Raw genomic sequence first — 20,283 nt, 5'->3', positions numbered from 1 at the left:
AAAATAAAATAAAAAAGGGGGGGGATTAAAGGAAAGAATGCCACAGAAATATGCTGATGACCTGATACTTAAAAAACCAAATAATTACGTGCATTAAAAATTCCAATTAAAAAAAAATTGGAATTTTTTAAAAATTTATTTTTAGTGATAATTCCACCTACAAAACAAACTTGTAGCATAATAGTACTATGGGTGGGTGGACTAAAGATCAGGCATTTCAGTAACTCTGAAATGCCTGAGACCAAACATGGTAGTCTATCTAGTCTTCCAACAATTGGTTTCAGTGAAGGAGATGAAGATCAAAGAATTACCATTTTCCAGAAGAAAAATTATGTCAAAAAGTGATATCACAATGCTGTACATGGATATATATATATATATATATATAAAGCTGAAAAAATAAATGTGAACTATTTATTAAGAGTTACTTAGTAAGTTACTAAGAGTTACTTACTTTGAGGGAGATAAGGTATATCTCTCTTATGTTATTTGTAATGAGACTACCTATTTCAGACAGAAAACCTTCTACAGCTGTTTTGATTATGTTCTCAATACGCTTCTTTAAAGAAACTGTCGTCATTGGCAAAGATATAAGTTGTAGAGTTTCCTCAGCTGCTAGCTACAAGCAATATATAATTAAATCAGTTACTTAAAGCTGTTGCACTAAAATGTTTAACAAATGGCAAACAAAGTACTGATTCAAGTGTGATGAATCATTTTATTAACACCTGGATTTTAAGTATAGTTTCTGGGAAAATTCCCATGTTACTCCTCTTAAACACTATTAATATAATTACAGCTATTATAGCCAGTTTTTGTTTAGGAGTGTCCCTTATTTTAATGCACTAGTTAACATTATTCAAAAAAGGGTTATATATATATTTTTTTAGGGCTTTATGGGCGAGTATAGAAGGCAATTATGGCAGAATAAAAGAGGTGGAAAAATTTTGTACATACCTTGTTTTTGGTTCTATGATGCCTTCAACTTCCAAGATCCTGCTGAAGGCTGTTTATAAACGGGGGGGGGGGGGGGACATGAGGGTGTGTTTTGATGCGGAAAATAAGTTTGGAAACCCAGGTTACTATTAATAGTATATATATAAATATATATATTATTTTATTTAGGGCCGCATTTTTTGTGGGGGGGGGGACGAAGGGGAAGAGTATCCTTATGTGGAAACTGGGACAGGGTTTAACGGGGTATGGACCATTTCGGTCATCATCTGCCCATCATCGGAACCTTGTCAGAATGAGTGTAGGGCTATGTCAAGGCTGCAAGCATCTGCCAAATTAGGTCATTTGTGGTCGCAACATGGCCGGAGGCGTGGCTTAATTTGTAAGTTCTGGATCGTCCAACATTCGGAAAGTAGGTAGGGATGGTGGACGTTGATAGAATTTTCATCGCATTTTATGGCAATAGTTTCAGATATTCTAAGCATTGTTTCATTGTCTTGTTTGTCTATGATTATGGCCTTGTCAATTTGGGGGATATGTTTTAGTTCAAGGGCATGAGCTGCAATTTCTGTCTTCCCTGCACTCATTGTTTTGTTTCTCTTTTTGATGTTGCGATGTTTTTTTGTGTTCAGATATTCTGGAATGGGAATATTGCAATCCCTGAAGTGCTCTTGTAGTCTAGTCCATAAAGACCTAATTGTAGAGCCAGTGTAGGTGACGTCATAGTCTTTTTCACAAGGAAATTTGTAAACTACGTTGTGGTGCTCGAATATTTCTTTGTGAGTGAGAGATTTAATAGGTTTTAGGAGAGTTGCTAATTTTTGGTTCGTGGTGAATACTAGCTTATAGTCCGTGTTTTTTAAAATGTATTTGTAGGCTTTGTATGTGTTTTGGATGTATGGCAATTTGATGACCATATGTGTTGGGAAGTCTGTTTTGGTTGTATTATTGTTAAGACGGGATTTTGCCATTTTGTTCACGTAATTTATTAGATGTGTGGGGTAGTTGCGATTTTTAAAAACCTGTGTTAAATACTTTAGTTCCGTGCTAATTGCTGTTGGTTGAGAATTTGTAAGCATTGATAAATTGTGATAGGATGACTGATTTTTTTAACGGAATATGGGTGGTATGAATTGAAATGGAGGTAGTTTCCGATATGTGTGGGTTTGTGGAATATCTTCGTAGCTATCCTGTTATGGCTTCTGATTAATGTCAGGTTTAAGAAATTGATGGATTTGTTCTGTTTCCATGGTGAATTGTAGTCTGTTGCTATAATCGTTGAGGGATGTTTGTAAGGCGGAGATGTGTGAGGGTTTGCTAATGCATAGAATATCGTCTACGTATCTGCCATAAAAGGTGATGATGCGGGGGGGAGGGGTGGAATAGAAGTGATTCAATGTGTGCCAGGAATAATTCTGCTAGTTGTCCACTTATGTTTTATCCCATTGGGAGACCGAAAATTTGAACATATAAGGAGTTGTTGAATTTAAAGAATATTCCGTTGTGTGTCTCATTGTGGTTTTATCTATTTTGTTTTGACTTTTTAAGGTGTGTAGGGTGCTGTTTATTTGTTTTATGAGGTCGGGGGGTAGGATCATTGTGGATTTTTTGGTAGGTGTGTTGGTCGTTTAAGACGGCCATTATTTTGTTGTGGAAATCAGGTAAAAATAGGAGACATTGGCAGATATTGTGAGTTTGATCAAGCTAATGATGTCATTTGGTGTTAATTTTGTGCGTGTGTGTAGGGTGTGGTCCTCAGTGAGTAGTGTGTGTACAATGTCTAATGTTTTGGGGACATCCACATTGGTGTATAATGAAGTTGCATGAGGCGAGGATGTCATCATGGGATGGAGTAGCGTTATTTTCCAGAATAGGTCGTCCGTATTTTTGATCATACAGATAGACGTTGTTAGTAGTGGTTTGATGAGTTTGGCAACAAATTTTGATAAAGGAGCTGTGGTGATGTTCTTGTAGGAGACTATGGGTCGTATCAGATAACAGTCTTTGTGGATTTTGATGTTCCCGAACATATAGGGGGTGCGTGTAGTGCGGGTTGTGTGCCTCATTGTGGTTTTATCTATTTTGTTTCGACTTTTTAAGGTGTGTAGGGTGCTGTTTATTTGTTTTATGAGGTCGGGGGGTAGGATCATTGTGGATTTTTTGGTAGGTGTGTTGGTCGTTTAAGACGGCCATTATTTTGTTGTGGAAATCAGGTAAAAATAGGAGACGTTGTAGTCATCATCAACAAAACTGATTACCACAACAAAATAATGGCCGTCTTAAACGACCAACACACCTACCAAAAAAATTCCCAATGATCCTACTCCCGACCTCATAACCCTCACACATCTCCGCCTTACAAACATCCCTCAATGATTATAGCAACAGACTACAATTCACCATGGAAACAGAACAGAACAAATCCATCTATTTCTTAAACCTGACATTAATCAGAAGCAATAACAGGATAGCTACGAAGATATTCCACAAACCCACACATATCGGAAACTACCTCCATTTCAATTCATACCACCCATATTCCGTTAAAAAATCAGTCATCCTATCACAATTTATCAATGCTTACAAATTCTCAACCAACAGCAATTATCTTAACATGGAACTAAAGTATTTAACACAGGTTTTTAAAAATCGCAACTACCCCACACAATTAATAAATTACGCGAACAATATGAAAATCCAGTCTTAATAATAATACAACCAAAACAGACTTCCCGACATGTATGGTCATCAAATTGCCATACATCCAAAACACATACAAAGCCTACAAATACATTTTCAAAAACACGGACTATAAGCTAGTATTCACCACGAACCAAAAATTAGCAACTCTCCTAAAACCTACTAAATCTCTCACTCACAAAGAAATATTTGAGCACCACAACGTAGTCTACAAATTTTCTTGTCAAAAAGACTGTGACGTCACCTACATTGGCTCTACAATTAGGTCTTTATGGACTAGACTACAAGAGCACTTCAGGGATTGCAATATTCCCATTCCAGAATATCTGAACACAAAAAAACATCGCAACATCAAAAAGAGAAACAAAACAATGAGTGCAGGGAAGAGAGAAATTGCAGCTCACGCCCTTGAACTAAAACATATCCCCCAAATCGACAAGGCCATAATCATAGACAAACAAGACAATGCTTAGAATATCCGAAACTTGGGGGGGGGGTGGGGGGGGGGGGGGGTGGGGGGGGGGGGGGGTGGGGGGGGGGGGGGGTGGGGGGGGGGGGGGGTGGGGGGGGGGGGGGGTGGGGGGGGGGGGGGGTGGGGGGGGGGGGGGGTGGGGGGGGGGGGGGGTGGGGGGGGGGGGGGGTGGGGGGGGGGGGGGGTGGGGGGGGGGGGGGGTGGGGGGGGGGGGGGGTGGGGGGGGGGGGGGGTGGGGGGGGGGGGGGGTGGGGGGGGGGGGGGGTGGGGGGGGGGGGGGGTGGGGGGGGGGGGGGGTGGGGGGGGGGGGGGGTGGGGGGGGGGGGGGGTGGGGGGGGGGGGGGGTGGGGGGGGGGGGGGGTGGGGGGGGGGGGGGGTGGGGGGGGGGGGGGGTGGGGGGGGGGGGGGGTGGGGGGGGGGGGGGGTGGGGGGGGGGGGGGGTGGGGGGGGGGGGGGGTGGGGGGGGGGGGGGGTGGGGGGGGGGGGGGGTGGGGGGGGGGGGGGGTGGGGGGGGATCGATGCAGAGGACGACGTGGGACTAGCACTGCACAGAGGCCTCTACATGCTAAACCATGTCCGTGGAGACAAATTAGCAGATCTCATCATTAAAACCCACAACAATAGACAGCAGGAGGATTTAAACCTCGCCTAACAAGTCAGTCAACTCCTAGTATCGATCTGCCAGTGGAGGAGGAGGAGAAAAAAAAAAAATTCTGGTTTGTTTTTTCTTCTTTTTGTCCTCTTTCAGATTAGAATTTTTGTTGTAAAAAAGGTCTATGTCTATTCCACACAGGAGGGGGTATCCTGAGAACCTGGGCTGCGAAGGTTTACACCGAGGCGGTGCAGCTCCTTGTCGGCTGCATCACCCAGGCCAGGCTCTGCCCCTGCTCTTCTCAGTACTAAACTGGTCATTCAGGTTGAAATTTCAGAATTTACCTAGTTTCTTACAAATCGTTATATGTAATTTTTAATGTTATTTACTAGTTCCTCTTTTTCATGTGGTGCTTCTTTCATTTGTTTTTCCCCACTTTTCTCGGGCAGACACCTGAAGAGGTGACTGACCGGAGAAAGCTGAAAAGAACGGATGGAGGGAGATAATGTCGGAGATCTGCTTGGTGCTGACATTTAAGTCAGGCCAAGTAGATTGACTGAGGCTTCTTTTAACTATCTACTACTATCCACTCTGTCTTTTCTCCTCCTCTCTCACTATCAAGCTGACTCTCAGCACAGCTTTTTTTTAAATCTAAAGAGGCCAGTGATGAAAGGCATGAACTCCCATTCGACCTCAATAAAGGTCGAAACCGGTCTGGGTAGTGGCCCCTTGCCTTTAATACAAAACATCATACATCTCCTTCTTGGAGATGTGTTTTGGCATTAAGGGTAAATATTAAGATTAGTGATCAGAGCTTGCTCCACTTTTACCACGAGTTGCCTTGGTCTTGCACTACCTGTGGGATCAGCTAGTCTTGCATAAATTGCAGGCGCAAACTTGACATTTTGTCTGTTTGCTTACTTGGAAAAAATGGAGTAAAACCAGGTTTAAAATTGCTTGGTATCTTTAACATATCTATTCAGTACCTCTTTTCCTCTTGTTTGTAAATATATAATGCACTAGAATGATATCCCTGGGGATTCCATTCTAGTGCAATTTTTGTTATTTCTTTATCTGGGTTCCTGATTGTGTAACCTATCATAATCTATTTTCTTTTTAGTGATTTCATTTCTGATGCTAGCTTGACCTGTTCTCTCCCAAAGTTCTAGGTTTATTTTATTTGGCATTATTACTAGTATATTCCTAGCATCTTCCTCAAGCATCTGTTTATGTAGACCTGTATTTTATTTATGCTTTTCTTTTTTAATGACTGTCTCAGCTCTGTATAGTAAAACTGGTTTAACATTAGTGTTAAAAGGCCTAACTTTGATTTTTTATTTTATTTCTTTGGAGCTACAAATTTTCTTCATCATACTGAATACAATCTGTGCTTTCTGGATTCTATTTTGTATATCCTGTGTGGTTCCTCTTTGTGTGCTAATCACTGATCTCATTTAAACAAAGTTATCTACCTGTTCCAGTGTTTTCCATGGTTCTTGTTTGGGATTTATCTTCATTATGACATGATTATTTTCAATCCACATTTATTTGCTTCCTGATTTAAATTATTTTCTTTTATAGGTCTTGATGTTTTTGTGAGAAAAGGCATATATCATCTGTAAAATCTAGGTCACTGATTTTATTTAACCATCCCCAGCGAATGCCAGACCTATCTTCGGATGTTTTCCCCATCACCCAATCAATAACAATCAGAAAGACTGTCGGGGAGAGTATACACTCTTGTCTTACTCCTGTGTTTGTTGTAAATGGTTCTGATAGTTTGCCATTATTTATCATTTGGATTGTGTATTTTTCATGAGTTTTCTTTGTTATATTTATGATTTTCTGGGGAATCCCGTAGTGCTTCATTAATTCCATATAGTCTTTCTGTCTATGCTATCAAATGCATTCAAAGTCAATGAATCCCAAATAGACTACTCTGCCACTCTGACTGTTCAACAATTATTCTTAATGTTATTATCTGGTCAATACAAGATCTGTTTGGCCTGAACCCAGCTTGTTCTTTCTCAATTGAATTTCAATTTCTTGTTTCATTATTTCAAATAATATTCTAGTAAATACTTTATTTACAAGATTTAGAAGCAAAATCGTTCTCCAATTTTTACAAAGTGTTATATCTCCCTTTTTTGGTAGTTTCACCAGGAGTCCTGTATTCCAGTCTTCTGGCCATTCCTCTTTTCCCATATTTCATGAAATAAGGGGTGTAGCATTTCAACAGTGTTTATATCTGCTTTAAGTAGTTCAGCCTGTATACTGTCACTCCCAGCAGCTTTATTTTTGTTTTCTTTACTGCCAGAGTTATTTCTAGTTTAGTTATAGTTCCTGTACAGATCCCTCGATTAGTGCACCTAATGTGTTCTTTAAAAAATAGGCACATTAATCGAAAACGCAATAATCAAATATAATAACCTATGGGAAAAAGTACAATTCGGTCCTCAAATTTCTTTTTTGAACCTTAATTTTTTTTATAAAAGAATTAGGGTATGTCTCAGGGCCTAGTTAAAGGAAAACCATGAAGCTGAAAGACAAAACATATTCAGAATATAAATTTTATAATAATAATAATTGTATGATGATACACGGCCGTGAGTCTCCTTTACGGGGAGGTACAGCACCATCTCAGTCTCCCCAAATTTTATCTGGGCTCTGGAACTGGCATAGCTGACAAATCAGACCTATGGCTGGGTCAGTATTCCTGACTGTAATCCGTGTGTGTGTTCACTGGACTGGTTTGCCTGCTTGGGGGATGAAAAACCCCAGATAAACTGGTGGAAAAAACCCTGCTGTCCACGCCCAAGACTGGCTAACTTGGCTATGGCTGAGGAAGATCCTGAAGTTCCTCGCATCATCGACGGGAATCGAACCTAGGACACTCCTTCCCCAGGCATATGGTTGTGAAGCGCATAGCCACTAGGCTAACCGTGCGGACTTCTTAACAAAGAATTGAGCTAACGTAGTTTCATGGGCATTTTGTTTCTTTTTTTTCATACAACCGACGGTATGGCCTTATTGCCTCTTCTACTCTCCTGCAAATTTTACTGCTTCTCTCTTCATCAGGGTCAGCCTCCAAGCATTGCTGCTTAAAAACTTCAATTGTACGAAAAAATATTTTCAAATTGTTTCAGTGAAATCTCTTTTGGCTGACTATCAGTGGTTAAATTTTCTTCATATTCTTCAGGATCTTCCCGTTGTGCATCTAAATTTAGCAGGTCAGAATCGCTCAATTCTTCAGAATGAGATTTAATTAACTCTTGCACATTATCATTGAAGGGGAGAAAGAAATGAAGGACATATGAATTGGTCACCAACACACAAAATCACATGATTTATAGATAAAATTTCCCAACTGTTATATAAGCAAAATAGTTATCACTTTAAAAACTACAATGATCATAAAAGAGAAGTTAATTTTTCGACGTGTAATAATAAACAACTCATCCCAGAAGATGGATCGATTACCCTATTATCGGAATGGATTCTCCTGTTTGTAACATGTGCAGAAGTGTCGAAGGGTCTTGAATCTGTGGGCGTACTATAGCAGACGACATAGATTTTGGCGGTAAAAATTTGGAACATAGTATACATGGATGTAGTGTAGTATGCCATTAAAAATAACTTTGTAAAATGTTTTTCATTGGTAACTAAATGATTTCATTCTGGTGAGTGATTTTTTAAAATAGTTAACCATAAAAATGTATAGATAGAAAATTTTTAAAATCTGTAACATTTATTTTTAAGATGTAGATAGAGGCACTAATCGAATTTGGGTATCGAAAAAAAATGATGCACTAATCGAGGGATTACTGTATTTACAAATATTTCTTCTGGTATTTCTTGTTCTAGGTTTTCTATTTCGCCATTTAAAATTTCTTGGAAATGTTCTAGCCATTGTTTTTCTATGTCTGTTTCATTTGTGAGTAACTTTCCTTATTTATTTTTTACAGATCCTTCTCTTAAAACTTTTCCCAGCTAACTTTGTTATCTCAAATAACCTCTTTGAGTCAAATTTACTTGCTGCTTATCTAGCCTCTTTACACATTTCCTCCAGGAAATCTCTTTATCTTTCCTTGCACTTTTTTTTACCTGGCCATTTTTAAGCCTGTGTCTTTCATCTATCCTATTTCTTTCACTTTCTTCTGTACTTTGCAGAAGTATATTCCACAAAGCTTTCCTTTCTTCACATAAGTTGGTTTTTTAAGAGATCCATTGTTTGATTCCTGCTCTGCCTAGCCAGAACTTCTGTGATAGCATTATTAAATATATTCTTTATTTTTTTTCCAGTTTTCTTCAATGTCTATTTCCTTATATTGTTCTATAAGGCTTCCTTCCATATTTATTCCTTAATGTTACTTTATAATTGTCTTTTGTATCTTATTTTTCAGTTTGAATATATTGTATTTAATTATTTGGTTTCTGTCTTGAAATATTTTTCTTAGTTTAATTTTTATTTTTACAATCAATAATAAGTGGTCTATAAAGGCACCTGTACCTCTCTAAATTCTTACATCCATCAAAGAGGTTCTCCAAGGTCTGTTTATTAAAATATGGTCTATTTGGTTTTTGGATTTCTTATCAGGTATAAGAAATTTAAACGTGGTGTCCACTTTTAAAATTGCAACTTGGAATGTCAGAGCTCTGTATGAAACTGGCAAATTAAGAAATGCCATAAGAGAAATGAAGAGGCTGGGCATCTGGATTTCGGGCATTTGCGAGACAAGATGGCCAGGATCTGGAAAGTGTCAACAAGATAATACGACAATGTATTACTCTGGGAATGATGAGAACAAACATCGACATGGTGTAGCTGTAATAGCAGATGAAGAAATCAATAAATCAGTAATAAATTGGATTCCATTTTCTGAAAGGATAATGCTGTTACAACTTAAGGGAAACCCCATTAACATAAATATCATCCAAGCTTATGCACCCACAGCTGACAAAAGTGAAGTAGATGTTGAAGAGTTTTATGAACACCTAAAAGAGATTAAAAACCTAACAAAGAAACATGATAAACATAGTGATGGGAGTGACTTCAATGCAAAAGTGGGAAGAGGGGGGGGGGTGATGGAGAAATTGTTGGCGAACATGGCTTAGGCACCAGAAATGACAGAGGACATCGCCAGTTCTGTTAGGAAGAAGATCTAACAATAGCAAATACCTGGTTTAAACTTCCACCCAGAAGACTACACTTGGAAATCACCTCAAGATAACCAACATAACATTGTCAGAAATCAAATTGATTATATACTGATAAATAAAAGATTCCACAGTAATATAAAGAGTGCAAAGACTTATCCTGGAGTAGATATCTCATCAGACCACAATCCCATAGTTGCAGAAGTACGTCTTAGATTAAAATCAGCTAAAAAATCACAAAAGAAGAAAAAGAAAATTGATGTAGAAAAACTGAAAGACCCGAACATAAATAAAAGTGCCAAGACACAGCTTAACCTGCGATTACAACAGATTAACATAGAAGAAAATAAAAGTGTGGAATCTCTTTGGAATAGCTTAAAGAATGCCATTGTAACAACAAGTATTGAAGAAGTAGGTTATGTGAATAATATAAAACAACAGGAATGGATGACAGATGAGATTCTTTCCCTTATTGATACAAGAAGAATGTACAAAAACAAAGACCTAGCCAGGTATACAGAAACACATATCATCATCATCAAGAAAAAAATAAAAGAAGCCAAGGAAAATTGGATGAAGAATTTATGTAGTGAAATTGAACTGCTTCAGAAAAAACATGATAATTTCAATCTGTATAAGAAAATCAACGAAATTTCCGGAAAATTGAGGAAAAAGCAAATAGTGTTTCTAAGAGACGAAAATGGAAAAATAGTTCTAGAAGAAGAGAATAAAGAACAGATTTGGATAAAATATGTAACAGAACTTTTCAATGATACTAGACAGAAGCCTATAAATATAAAAGATAACATTCAAGGAGCAATCATGAAATGCGAAATAGAGAATGCTATATGAACAAGTAAAACAGGAAAAGCCAGTGGACCAGATGGTGTGCAAACAGAATTTTTAAAATTAATAGAAACCAGATAACATCAAACTTCTTGAAAAACTATTTAATAAAATATATGAAAGTGATGAATTTCCATCAGATTGGCTCAAATCACTATCCCAAAGAAACCAAAGCGAATTCCTGTGGTGACTTCCGACTTATTAGGCTAATGAGTCAAACATTAAAAATATTTTTGAAAGTAATTCAGAATCGCATTTATAGAAAAAGTGAAGAAACTCTAAGTGAAACATAATTCGGCTTTCGGAATGGTTTTGGTACTAGAGAGGCCCTTTTCTGTACCCAAATATTGATACAAAAATGCATAGAAAAACAGAAAACTGTCTTTGTGTGTTTCATAGATTTTGAAAAAGCATTCGACAAAGTCAGACAAACTAACTTAATAGAAGTCCTTCAACAAATAAGGCTAGACGAACAAGACATAAGACTAATAACTAATCTGTATTGGAATCAGTCAGCTACCGTTCAATTAAACAACATTACCACCAGTGATATTAACATCAAAAGAGGAGTGAGACAAGGATGTGTGCTCTCACCACTCCTGTTCAACATATATGCAGAGGTAATCTTTAAAAAAGCATTGGAAGAATGTCCAGAGGGAATCACAATAAATGGAAAGATTGTTAACAACCTACGATATGCAGATGACAGACGTGCTAATTGCACGTCTGTCATTCTGCTGAAACTGACACTCAATGGGAAAAATATTGATCAAGTGTCAAGATATAAATATCTTGGTTGCTGGCTTAATGAATAGTGGGATCCAGAAATAGATATAAAGACAAGGATTAAAGTTGCATGGCAGTCCTTCATGAAAATGAGAACACTATTCTGCAATAAAGACCTAAACATGGAAGTCAGATGCCGAATGCTGAAATGCTACGTGTGGTCTATTCTGCTCTATGGAGTTGAAACATGGACATTGAAGGCGACAACCATCAAGAAAATCGAAGCCTTTGAGATGTGGCTATACAGAAGAATGCTAAAGATATCATGGACAGAAAAAATTACCAATGAAGATGTCTTAAAATCCATTGGCAAAGTTAAACATCTTGTACAAATAATCAAGAAACGAAAAACATCATATCTTGGCCACATCATGAGAAACAGAAAATACCAACTTCTACAAACTATTTTGGTAAGAAGAATTGATGGTAAAGGAACTAGAGGAAGAAAAAGAATATCATGGTTTGACAACATCAAGATGTGGACAGGAAAGAGCAGTGCACAACTACTCAGATTAGCGCAAGAGCGCAGTTTGTTTGCCAAGATGGTCGCTGACCTTCGATAGAAGATAGCACAATAAGAAGATCAGGTGATATCCAAGTCTGTTTATGGATGTCTTTATGTTTAAATAAGATTCCTCCTATGATCATATCATTGTACGTGATAAAGTTTTTTAGGATTTCCCCATTTTCATTAGTTTCCTAAACCTTCTATTCCAATTATTCATTCATATCTGAATCTCCAAATTTGCATTCATGTCCTCTATAATTAAAAGCATCCACTTCTTTTTGCAGCATATCATAGAAATCTTCTCTGTCTTCTATTTTTGCATTGTTTGTTTGTTGGTCCATATATGTTTATTATAGTCACATTTCTGTATTTAGTTTTAAATCTAGCTTTGATGATTCTTTCAGAAACTGGTTTCCATTCAATTAGTGCTCGTCTAGCATCTGTTGTTAGCATGAAAGCTATACCTTTACCTTTGCTATGTGTGTGTGTCATCCTCATTCTGGTTTCCAGAATATACAATGCATTTGTTTGTTGTTAGCTGGATTTCTCTGCTACTATTCCATCTCGTTTCGTTTAGACCTAGCATTTCTATTTTGTATCTGTCCATTTCTCAGGTTAGTAAATTAGCTTTTCCACTTCCTTTTCCTAATATTCCAGCATCCAATTTTGGTTAAAAGTTCTGGGCTAAAGAGGTTTTTTCTTGGAGTTTTCTGTCTGTCAGTTTCTCCCATGAGACTTTCACTGGCTTGCTTCATTTCCCCCAGTACTTCTCCCTTGGTTTTGTGTCAGTTTTCCAACAATGGTCGAGGTTTCTGTAGCAATGTGTTTTTTACATATTGTGGTTTCTAGCTACAAACACAACCCTCCTCCTTTCTCATCCGAGCTTGGGACCAGCAATGGCAGAATTCTTAAGTACACAAGGCAATAAATAAAAAAACATGGCCTAAACAAATAAAAATCAGTGTAGAAAAACAAATGTAAAAGACAGATATAAAACAGATGTAAAAAGAAGTATAAAATAGTATTAAAATGCATAAAAATTAAGTTTTTAAAAGGATATATACAATAACTAATAAGTATGTTTCACACGAGACTGCAATATTAATGTTCTGTAAAAATAAAAATTTAAAAACCAGGGTGACACTCGATGAGTCTGATAAAATCTATCTAAGTGTATATGGGACAGATTACAAAAGTGACTAAAATAACGACTGCACTTTCACTTGTTTGCAAAATGGGGGCAGTCCATTAAAATACAAATGGACAGTCTGGAATCGCAAAATTTGCACACAGACATGCCGTCACCTACCAACAAAAAAGGAGATGACTGTGACCTATGCAGAGCCGAGCAAAAATAACATCCCCTGTTCGAACTTATACAGACTAGACTGACATAATTTAATTTCAGGCTTAATTTGGTATAGTTTTATTTAGTCTATTCTAAGATGACCACCATTGGGATAGAACTTTTTGTCTGATAACCTGCTGGTAATCTGTGTAGGATACAGGCAGATGGTGGATGTTTGAGAAACAAGTTGACCTAGTTGCAATCCTACTTTCCTTAATCCCAACATACTTTATGCTCCTACAGAAGAATATTTCTAAGTGTAGCATCCACAAATGAGAAAGCAGGTGTTGGATTTAAGAGATCACTGGATGTTTCTGAAGCTCTATACTTATTTCTGAAGAGAACTTTGTGAGACTGAATATATTATGCCCTTCTGGTAGTGATGCAATCTGATGTATTTTAGTGCAAACCATCACATACAGCTCAGCTGCAAAGCTGTTACACTCTATTGGGATTTGTGCAGATATAAGAGCTGTCTGGAAAGACAGAAGATCCAACCAGGTCCTCTGATTTTGAACTACCTGTGAAGACAGGCAAAAAATCAGAATATTCAATATTATGAGCTTCAAACAGCTGCTGGTAGACAACAAGAAAATTCCAGCCGCCTGCTGAAAAAGCTACATACTGGTACATTATGTCAGAATGCCATGATGGAATTGTGTTTGGTGGCATATGAGCTATGTTGTCTACTACAATCTCTAGAGCTTGTTGGGGAGCTTTTATCCACAAACCAAGGGTTTTATGGCAGTTTGTCATGTGTTGTTATGAAAAAAGTTGGCTACATGGGATGGTCTGGAATGGATTTTCATTGCATATAACAGAGACAGCTGTTGACATCAAAGCAATAAAGATTGTTCATTTGCCTCAGTATACAAACTAGGATTAGGTGACATGCGAAATGCTCCAGTTGCAATTCTGATGGCTTGATGGTGAATAGTGTCAGGCCATCACAGGGCAGAACTAAGTTTTGATCTTATCAATATCCTGTACAAACAAAGAAAGAACATCTGTCAGCATCCTAAAACGAGGAAGATAGGGTGCGTAGAATGTTCATTGCTTTACAGCACTTGTCTAGTAATTGATGTTATGTGAGGGAGGAAACTGAGTTTACTGTCAAATATGAGTCCCAAAAACTTGGCTTCTGATGCAAGAGGATTAATATTTGTCCTAGTTGGATTTCTGGGTCAAAATGAAAACCATGCACAAAAACTGTACTTTGCTGTGAAAATCTGAAGCCATTTGCAAGCACTCATTGTTGCAGCTGTCTTTCTATGACTCATATTACACATAAATGAGCGAATGCCCTCTATGAATAACAGATGGTGGAGTCATACACACAGAGGGCATTACTTACTGTTGGAAGAAGTTGTCCTGTTATCGATTTGATCTTGACTGTAAAAAGGGTGACATACTCATAAAACTGAACCTTGTGGCACTCCCTCTTCTTGGTTACACTCAAGAGAGAGAGAGAATAGGTTCCCACTCAGACTTCGAAGATTTGGTTAGATGAAAAGTTCTTAGTAAAAAGAGGGAGATGCCCTATATAAATCCAAAATTATAGGTCTTTCAGTATTCCAAATCTCCAAGCAGTGTCATATCAAAGAAAGCCTGATACTAGATGCTTATGTTTTAGGAACATCTCTAATGGATAGCTCCAGCCAGACTAGATGATCAGTAATAGAATGATATTTTTGGAAGCCAGATTGTGTTCTGGGAAAGAAAGTTCTCTCTTCAGAAATCATAAAAGACAAGATTTAACCTTTTTTTTTTTTTTTTCCAGAATCTTGCACCAGCAGCTGGTCAGAGCAATTGGTAGTTATTTGGAGATTTTGGATCCTTCCCTGGCTTAAGAAAAGGCAATAATAATTGCTTTTTGCTGAATCATCACAGAAAATTCTCTTGTAAAGGTGCAACAGTTGATCCAAGTTGCTTTCCATCAAATCTACTCTTAAATGCACATTTACTATTCCTTCCTCCCTTTCCCATTTTTCATACATCTAAGTCATTATAGTTTATAAGCTTTCTGATTTCATCCATTAGCACTGGGGATCTATACAAGTTCGTATAGCACTTGATTATGTCTGCTTATCAATTCCTCTCTGGTGTTATCCTTTACAAGTCCAAAAGGATTTTTATAAGGAATTTATTGTTGAAGATTTGGAAGTTTTTTTCCCCTGATACTGGTCTATTATGTTCTGGGTTTCTGCTCCATATAAACAAGGTTGAATGATTGTTATGTATATTTCTATTTTAATTCTGTCTGAAGAAATTTTAGAGATAAATAATGTAACGATGATAAGATTCATGCGATAATTTAATTCTAGCATGTATTTTTATACCAATTTTGTTATATGTAGTAATTAATGTTACAAGATTTAGGCAGTCCCCAACTTATGTAAGAATGAATTAAGTTTGCAAACTTTACGTAACTTGAATTTTACATAAGTTGGATTTAACCATACCTGTTAACCACACCCTAATTGCTTATGTGTTTACAGTATGTGTGTGTCGTAGTGCAACAGGTTTCAAAGGTTATTTCTGATAATTTCATTCAAGAAATTCCTACTCAAATTAGATTTCAGTATGCAATTATCACCATCACAAAAATCCTGATATGCACCATTAGGGGGTGTACACGATAATGATAGTACTACATGAAAAATTTACACCATTGCTAACTTCCGATCAACAAATTTCTTCCAAATTAATCTGTTAATTGTCAAGATTCCAATCTTATATTTCTGTCTTTTAAGGCACTTTTTTTTTAAACTGTATCAATCTATCTACATCTTCGTCTTTTCCCTGCCAAAACCTGGCAAAGAACACTTGTTTTGCTAATCTTTCCTCTCACATTCTGTTTAAATGACCATACTGCCTGAGATTAGCTCTACTAACACATTTCGGAATGTTAACAATGGCAAGTTCTTTCCTAATATCCTTCTTTTTAATGTTATACTGCCATTGATGCTATCTGTTTACTCCACTAATCTTTCTCAGAACTCTCATATCAGAGGTCTCCAAGTCTTGTATACAGCTAATTTAGTGTTTTGATTCTTTCTTATTCCATATAAATTTATTCAGCTGACTTCCTACCATACCAGCTTTACTAATTCTGTTATCTATTTTCATATTTAAGTTACCATCTTCACTAAAAATTGTGCCTAAATAGCTAAAATATTTTATTTGTTCTATAGGTTCACCATTCAGGATACAGTTGATGTTTTCAATGTTTCTGCCAATTTTCATTGCCTTTTTATTGCTGATTTTCATACCAAATTTATTACAACAATTATTCAATTTAGTCAGGGAATCTTGCAGACTTGTACTGGATTTATTCAGAAGTAATTATCATCTGCATAAAGTAAAGAGCAAAGATTACCATCACCAATTTTGATATCAAATTTAATACCACTTTCCTTCATAATGTGATCCATATCGATAATAAATAACAGTGCAGATAATGTGCATCCTTGTTTTATCCCCAATTTTACCATAAACCATCTTCAATTCTGTGACTTACAGCTTAAATAAAAACTATGTATTGCTTAATATTGGCACCTTGTCATATGCTTTTTCCAGATCAACAAAACCCATCCTAAGGGACAGAAGAAGAAATGGGTAGGTGGGTGAGGGAAAAGGGACCCCACACAAAATAAATGAGAACATAGTACTTTTGATATGCTTTCAAGAACTTTCAATATGCTTTCTTCTTTTCTTTCACTGCTCTTTAAACTTCTTGAGTCCACCATGGAGTTCTGATTTTTCTATCCTTACAATCTCACCACATGCTTTTCTGGATGAATTGATCAATGTTTTCTTCAGGGTTTGCCACTGAATCACCAAGGTCTGGTTCTTGTTTGAAATTCTTCATTTTTTTCTTCAATGATGTTTGTGTATTTCAGTCTACAGTTCACCTCTGAAAGTTGCTCAACCTTGATTTGTTTTAAAACTTTCTTACACATTCTTCTTTTCAATATGAAATTGAATTTTATTCTGCTCAAAACAAAACAGTGATAATTTCCTATTTCAAATACTCTGTATACTCTTGTGTTCTGAACCAGTGGGAAAACATTGCTATCAACTATAACATAGTCAATGAGACTTTTCTATTTCTCTGGTTGACTTTCTTTGTGAAAACATTAATAGATGACTAAACAGCAGCTTGTTTCTTCTCTTCATAAATCTCTCAGTAATAAGCTAACATGTGATATCTGGATTTAAGAACATGCCGAATTAGGATCCATGCAAATACTAAAAAATATGCAGCACTAAAAATATAGTACACCCACGTTGAAAGCAAGACTGAGGAAAGCATACACACATGGGTTGTCTGTTCTCGAAGAAGACTGCATTAAATGCCATGCACGTAACATACTCAGGTTAAATAAAATGTTATAATGTTTTTTTAGCTCTTTCTAGATATTTTGTGCATTTATGAATTTATGTGAATCACAGACTTCCTGTATTTGTGAAAAAAGTATTTTAAAATTTTTGAATATTATCAACAAACCAGTCATTTTCTCCTTGGTTGCTATATAGTTGACTCTTGACAAAACAGACTTGTGAGGACCACAGAAATAGTTTTAGTGGATAGTTTACAATTTTTTTTAAAAATTTTATTAGTCTAATTTTTTGTTAGAATAGCACTGTGCATATGGGACAAGGGTCTAGACTTTTAATAGTTTGTTATATAGTGGATTTCAGTGGCATACTCAGGATTTAATCTTTTTTTTTTGGGGGGGGGGGGGTTGAGTAGACGATTTGAGAATACACACTACGCATCGCATACGACCTATGGCTGAGCATCTGCAGTGATTGCCAATTCATTAGTAGTATAGAAATAAAAGACAACATAAATAAAAAAATGAATTTTAATTAGGAAAAAATTTTTGGAAAATTTTCTAGTATTTTTTTTTTTTTCTTTTTCTTTGGGGTGCCAGGCTCCTTGTCTCCCCCCCACCACCACCACCCTTCTGGTGGGTTTGTTATAATGGGTTTTGCTATAGTGAGACTTGACTATAGTTTTATACATTCACTCTTATCCTGGTTGATTTGCAATTCTAGTTTTTCAGTAGAAGTATCAAGCTTTCTGAAGATTATGTTTTCATTTACTCCATATAGCAAAATATCTGCAAATGAGGAATGCTTCCATTAATCACCTGTAATGTTACTGAAATCACATCACATGCCTTGATATTTTAATTAAATTTAAATATTTTTTAATTTGTTTAGCATGACTTAATGCAACATTATCAATGTATAGCCAGTGGCCATGACGACATATATTGGTCTACTAACAAACTCTAACATATATAAACTATGTTTTTATTTTATTTATCTTTATTGTTGAGAAATAAATAACTAAATCATGTGATTTTTTTTATTCCCTAAAGGAATCAGGAAGAACTCTTTCAAGCTTTAACTTTTCAGAAAGAGTACAGACAACTGATCTCTTTTCTATCCTCACTGTTCAAGATTGAATGCATTTTCACGGCTTTTAAATCTTCAAACCAGAAGACTGTAGGTTCAAATCTCACCCATGGCATGGATGTCTGAGTATCTTTAGGTGGTAAATGATTCGTGATACAATGTGAGACCTCTGCTTATTGAAGGCCTGAAGCAAAGTGAATACCACACTTAGTTTCTATACTAGAGTTCTGATTATCTATCTCTTGGCACACACCCACAGTACTAAATGTACAACAGGTTTACAACCTTTTGTGGGTGAAATCTAAATTTAATTTTTCAATTTATTTTAATCATTTAGCATCAAACTAATTGTGTGTTAATTTAGCTTGAAAGTATTACTGTTTTCATACCATTACATTCTAGTTTTGTGCTCTACTACTACTATTGCTAAAAAAAACAAAAAAACATGACATATGATAGTCGAAGCACTCAGTTCAACTTAGTGCTGATTTTAATAAGTTATTCCTTAAAATGGTATGTCCCATTAAATAATCTTAAATATTAATTTTTTATTCAGAAATATTACTTTATACTGTATCCCACATAACTGACAGATGAAATATTTGCATAATTAAATTTGTTCTATTCCCATGTGCTGTGTTCATTCCATTAAACCATAAGTAAGACCATTTATTTCATTTGACCTCAATTATGGCTGCCTAAATGGTTGATGACACTTTTATTAATACTGAATAGGAAAAACAGTACTAGTTATTTATTTGGTGTATGATGATATAACTGCCACCAGGCCAATAGATGGAGAGGGAAATTAGCACCATCATTATACCAATATATTTATTAGTTATAATGTATTTTTGTCTGTAAACTGGATGTGTTCTCTGGTTGGTCTGTCTGTTTTGCAGGATAAAAATCCCAAGTTTATAGAAACACCTTTCTGTTTTCATATGAGACTAGCTAACTCACCTTCAGTGCCCACATCTTCTTACATCTCAGATAAGATTTTGAACTTAGGTCTTTCCAACCAAAGGATAATCAATGTTAACAAATGAGCTACAGAGGCTCTAGCACAAGAGTTAAAATATTAATTCACAAAGTTCATTATATTACAAACTATCCACATCCTTGATTATCTAATTGATAGAATATATGAAAAACTAAATGTAAATTTAAAAAAATTACAACATCCAGAAAAACATGCATAATAAAAGATTTAGTTAAAAACCTCATTCACATTTCAATACAAGTTCTGAAAAATCAGAAAATCAGTACTAGTTTATGATGACAACTTAGACAAAAGTGAATGTATAAAACTATAGTAAATTTGGATATCCATATTTATATAAGCATGAAATATGTAACTAAATATGCTATGACCTTTCTTGTTCTACAGCATAGAAATACAGCATCTGAGCCATAAGGGGGTAATTTTTATATTACTGTTTAAAAAGTGACAGGCAAAGAAGATTAATTTGAAATAAATTATCTATTGA

At 36.3% G+C, this 20,283-nt stretch overlaps 1 protein-coding gene across 4 annotated transcripts in view; it reads right to left on the bottom strand.

The window, feature by feature from the left end:
- Positions 1-20,283, bottom strand: part of LOC150098408 (uncharacterized) — a 255,884-nt gene that overhangs the window by 121,468 nt on the left and 114,133 nt on the right. For all 4 annotated transcript variants that reach the window (XR_016549455.1, XR_016549454.1, XR_016549456.1 and 1 more), the window contains exon 14: positions 455-619. Coding sequence is in view for 1 of the 4 variants with exons in the window: in XM_090404682.1 (XP_090260808.1) it covers positions 455-619 (165 nt within the window). In the remaining 3 variants the exon portion in view is untranslated. The remainder of the gene's footprint in view (positions 1-454; positions 620-20,283) is intronic.

The sequence above is a fragment of the Typopeltis vanoorti genome, chromosome 15, assembly GCF_054136105.1.
Source record: "Typopeltis vanoorti isolate ZY-2024b chromosome 15, IOZ_Tvanoo_1.0, whole genome shotgun sequence".
Lineage (NCBI taxonomy): Eukaryota > Metazoa > Arthropoda > Arachnida > Uropygi > Thelyphonidae > Typopeltis > Typopeltis vanoorti.
Note: the sequence above shows the minus strand (reverse complement) of the source record. Positions and strands in the feature narration are given on the sequence as shown.